Source organism: Helobdella robusta (assembly GCF_000326865.2).
Source record: "Helobdella robusta unplaced genomic scaffold HELROscaffold_44, whole genome shotgun sequence".
Classification (NCBI taxonomy): Eukaryota; Metazoa; Annelida; class Clitellata; order Rhynchobdellida; family Glossiphoniidae; genus Helobdella; species Helobdella robusta.
In genome coordinates, this window is record NW_008705063.1 from 844,710 (window position 1) to 849,722 (window position 5,013).

General features: G+C 33.0%; 1 protein-coding gene across 1 annotated transcript in view; it reads left to right on the forward strand.

The window, feature by feature from the left end:
• The window catches only part of HELRODRAFT_177785 (hypothetical protein), a gene marked incomplete at both ends in the record, with an annotated part of 6,901 nt that extends 4,161 nt beyond the window's left edge, over positions 1–2,740 (forward strand). The window contains 5 exons of the mRNA XM_009025936.1: positions 931–1,049; positions 1,576–1,589; positions 1,923–2,087; positions 2,318–2,411; positions 2,692–2,740. Of these exons, the coding sequence (XP_009024184.1) occupies positions 931–1,049; positions 1,576–1,589; positions 1,923–2,087; positions 2,318–2,411; positions 2,692–2,740 (441 nt within the window). The remainder of the gene's footprint in view (positions 1–930; positions 1,050–1,575; positions 1,590–1,922; positions 2,088–2,317; positions 2,412–2,691) is intronic.
• Positions 2,741–5,013: the final 2,273 nt, after the last annotated feature.

Here is a 5,013-nt window from a genome sequence, read left to right on the forward strand (position 1 = left end):
TACATTTACACATGTGTATATACACAGACGCACACGTATATACAAGCATACAAACACTTGCACGCATGCATATAAGGTATGCATATTACATAGGCAAGATGCATTAATTTATGTTCGTTCATGTTTACATGTTCACATCTCTTTGACAGTTAATGTTGTATTGTGTAAATGTTGGTCTCTATCTTTCTTCTTCTCTCTTTTTCTTTCTGTTATTCTCTATGTCTTTATATACTCTGACTCTCTCTCTTTCTCTCTCTTTCTCTCTCTCTCTCTCTCTCTCTCTCTCTTTATTTCTCTCTCTTTCTTTCTCTCTCTCTCTCTCTCTCTCTTTCTTTCTTTCTCTCTCTTTCTTTTTTTTTACTCTCTTAATGCTCTTTCTTTCTCTCTTTCTTTCTCTGTGTGCATACGTGTGTGTGTGCGAGCGTGAGTGTGTGTATGTGTGTGTGTGTGTGTGTGTGTGTTTGTGTGTATATTCATTGAGAGAGAGAGAGAGAGAGAGAGAGAGAAAGAGAGTATTGGTTTGATTGATTGACTGATTGAGGTAGAGATAATAAGTTAATGGTTCTAGTGAAATGTAATTCTCCCATTTCATAGATAACCTTTTGTTGATGGCTTGCTTTTATGGAGCTCTTTTTATATTAAATGTTTGGTTTATTATCGCATCACATTGGTTATTATTATTTTTTTTTCACTTTTTTTTATTAATTCCTTTAATTCAAGTGAATAGACTATTGACATTATGTGGCTATATTGGACATACTGAGGAAAAAGCAACAACAACAACAACAATAATAATAATAATAATAATAATAGAGAGGATGTTGTTGATGACGATGATGATGAGGCTGATGATGATGATGATGATGACGACATCAACATCATCATCATCATCATCCACGTCATCATCGTCATCATCATCATCATGAACAGTCCCTAAGTACTCTATCCCAGACGACCAGCAACAGTTGCGAATCCAGCAAATCCTCCCTACATCCCCTTCCGGCCCTCAACGTCTCACCCAGTAGTCTGGGGGAGAAATATGGCGGAAAGTTCGGGGAGGGCGAACATTTTTTCACCAAACATGCCAGGCTGCAAGCTGAAGCTAGACTGGCTCTGGCTCAGGTGTTTAGTTGTTGGATTTATTGATTGATTGACTGATGGACTGATTGGTGGTTAGCTAGCTGGCTGGCTGGCTGGCTGGTTGGCTGGCTGGCTGGCTGGCTGACTGACTGACTGACTGACTGACTGACTGACTGACTGACTGACTGACTGACTGACTGACTGACTGACTGACTGACTGACTGACTGACTGACTGACTGACTGACTGACTGACTGACTGACTGACTGACTGACTGTGACTGACTGACTGACTGACTCGACGGATTAACAGATGATTAAATAAATAATTGAACGAAGAAATGAATAAATGATTAAATAAATGGATGAACGAACGAACGAACGAACGAATGAATGAACAAATTCAAAAATCCAGGTCCGACCACTTGCATTCATGCAGTTGCTTCTTGAGAAACAATCCAAGAGCGTGTCATCATCATCATCACCATCGTCATCAGGGTTTTCGTTGCAGGTAGGTGCTGGTGACGATGACGAGATGACGACGACGATGATGATGATTTGATAGCGATGATAATGATACTAATGATGACGATGATGATGATTTGATAGTGATGATAATGATGTTAATGATGACGATGATGATGGTGATGACACATTAATGATGATGATAATGATGGCCTTGTTAGTGTTGTCAGTGTATCCTCATCACGGTATCTCCACCTTGTATCACAGGCTCTCATACAATCATTTCTGGACCAGCCATCGTCAGCTTCTCAATCCTTCCATCATCATCATCATCATCCAACAACGACAACGTCAACAAAAACACTCAAAACAACGACAGCGACAAAATCGTCGTTGTCTGTGCCGTTTGCAGCCACGAAAGCTGCGACAACGACGTCATTTCAGCCAGCAAAGTCGACCTGTTTCAATTATGAAGAGGCCCTCGTGAAGTTGAATTCCACGCATTTGCAGATTATCATGAACTCCATGCTGGATAATATTAATGGTTGGTTGGTTGGTTGATTGGTTGGTTTGCCATTACAATTTATATTATTTATATATATTTTATTTATTTATTATTAAAAATATGTTTATTTTTATTTATATTTCTCAACTTGGGCTAATCTCTAGGCACATGCTTAGCTTTAGATTTATCCATTTTTCTCTGAAGTTTTCGCTTGAAAATGATTTAATTTCAATTTTTCCACCCATCCAACTAACCGACCAACCAACCAGCCATGAATGAAGAACTGATGGATCTGCTGCAGCTTCGAGATGAACACCTCATCGTCCAGGATTCACTTCTTGTTGATATAGAGGATTATACCAGGTATATTTTTGTATTGTTTGTATGTCGGTATTTGCGTGCCTAATTTTTTATGTTTTGTTTGTGTGGTAGTGTATGTTTCGTTTCTACGTTTTGCGTGTATATTTGTATGTGTGTTTTTACGTTTGTTTGTTTGTATGTTTGATTGTTTGTTTGTTTGTTTGTTTGCTTGCTTGTTTGCTTGTTTGTTTGTTTGCTTGTTTGTTTGTTTGTTAGTTCGTGACGGTGATGATGGTTTCGTTTTTGATGATGAGGATGAAAATATTTCCATAATCTTTGGTAGGATGGCTGAAGAGTATGAATACAAGAAGCTGATGGAGAAGAAAAACTGAGCACAACACAGATGACCATGACGGTGATGAGGATGATCATGATCATGGTGATAGTAATGATTATGATGATGAAGATGACAATGAAGTTAGTGGCTATATCAATGATGATGATGATGATGACGACTATGATTATTTAGAGTGAAGAATAATGATAGCTAGATTGTTGATGAATATTATGAAGATGATTAGTAATAATAATAATAATAATAATAATAATAATAATAATAATAATAATAATAATAATAATAATAATAATAATAATAATCATACAAACTATAATTATTTTTATTAATAAAGGGATAATAATAATTATTATTATGTGCCTTTTTGAAGCATTAATAATGGTGATCTGCATTAGAAAGCCCCTTATAAATATTGAATGTTCATATATACCTTCATTACAGTATGTACTGATAGCGTTTGCTTTTATGTGCCTATACCTATATATACATGTTTGTAGTTTATAAATATATGTGTGTGTTTGTGTATATGTGTTTGTGTGTTGTGTGTATGTGTGTTTGTGTGTGTGTGTGCGTGTGTGTGATTTTATGTATGTCTATTTTATCTGATGGTTTTATGGTATAAATTGTAATGTGGTTATTTTTTTGTGAAGGGATTTTGTTTTGAAGTTTATTTTTCAGTTTAAATCTTTTAAATAATTTTACACCGTTATGCTACAATTGTATTGTATTGTAATCATTCTTGTAGCTTATAAACATCTAATGTTTTAGATTTAGTTTGTGTATGATTTTTTTCTAACGACTCATTTCATCTATGTTATCTATGGTTGTTGTCTTTTTTGATTAATGATGAATCTTTATACATGTGTTTGCGTGCGCGTGTGTGTGCGTGTGTGTGTATATGTGTGTCTGTGTGTGTGTCTGTGTAAAGAGCTTATTTAGTTTGTTTCCTTTTTAGCTCTTCTATGCGTTTGATCATGTTTATTTGTGTGTTTGTTGTGTCTTTACTTACAACATTCAGTATATATATATATATATATATATATATATATATATATATATATATATAAATATTCTTTTTTATTCTATTTGCAAACGCATTGAAATTCTGAAACGTGTCTTCAACGCTTTAACGTAGTGTCCAAAATTAAATCCATTCATTTGTCTGTCTATGTTTCTGTATCTCTGTGTATTTGTCTATATTTAGGTATCTTTGTGTATTTGTATCTATTTCGACAGGGGTAGCCAGATACTTATCCTAGGGTCCCTTCAGTCTCTAGGGTATCCTAGGGACTGAAGCCTCCTCAGTGATGAATATTTTTTTGTGAGGGTTACGGTTTAACTTATCAAAATCTTCATGTAAGTTTTTATTTTGAAGTGGTGCAGTCTTTCAGATGACATCAAATTTGACAGTTGTTTTTTTACGTTTCTGTGTGTTTCTCTCCGTATGCTTATATCTTTTTTGTGGTTTAAAAGAAATTATGAAATTTAAATATTTAAAAAAAATTGTATAGCATAGAGTTTATATGCAGTTATCCACAATGTATTATTTGTTCATTCGTCCATTCATTTATTTGTTAATTTACTATTACAATGTATTATTTGTATTATAATTGTTTAATTAATTAATTAATTAATCAATTTATTGACCTATTTGTCTTCTTATTTATTTATTTTTTGTTTATTTGCTTGTTTATTTCTTTAGTAACTGTACTGTATGTAAAATCTTATTTCTTTATATTACATTATGTAGCTAGCTTTTCATAGATCTGTATTCATTTATCATGTTTTATATATTTTTATACATAAATTGTGTGTGTATTTGTGTGTGCGTGTGCGTGTGTGTGTGTGTGTGCGCGCGTGCGGGTTTACCTCTGTAATACACACTATCTGTTTTTTCATATTGTACATACGGTCAATCAATCAATTACATACAGTTCTGTGTTATATTTTTAAATTTTAATTGCAGATTTTAGTAGCTAGATTGTTTTTTGTTTTATTTTGTAATCAAATTAAAAACAATTGAATGCATGTTCACAAGTTTGTTTCTTTGACTAGTGAAAAACTGAAACAATAATATTTTAATTGAGTTAAATTAACATAAAAGTTAAACCTAAATAAACTTAATCAAACTTAGACAAACTTAATTAAACCTAAATTAACTTACTTAAGCTTAATCAATTTTAATTAAACCTAAATTAACTTAATTAAATCTATCTAAATAGAATTAAATCCCCCAAAAAAATCATTTTTTTGACTTCTTTAAATCTAGTGAAAATTGTTGTTGAAGTGTCCATCTAATTACTTATTACT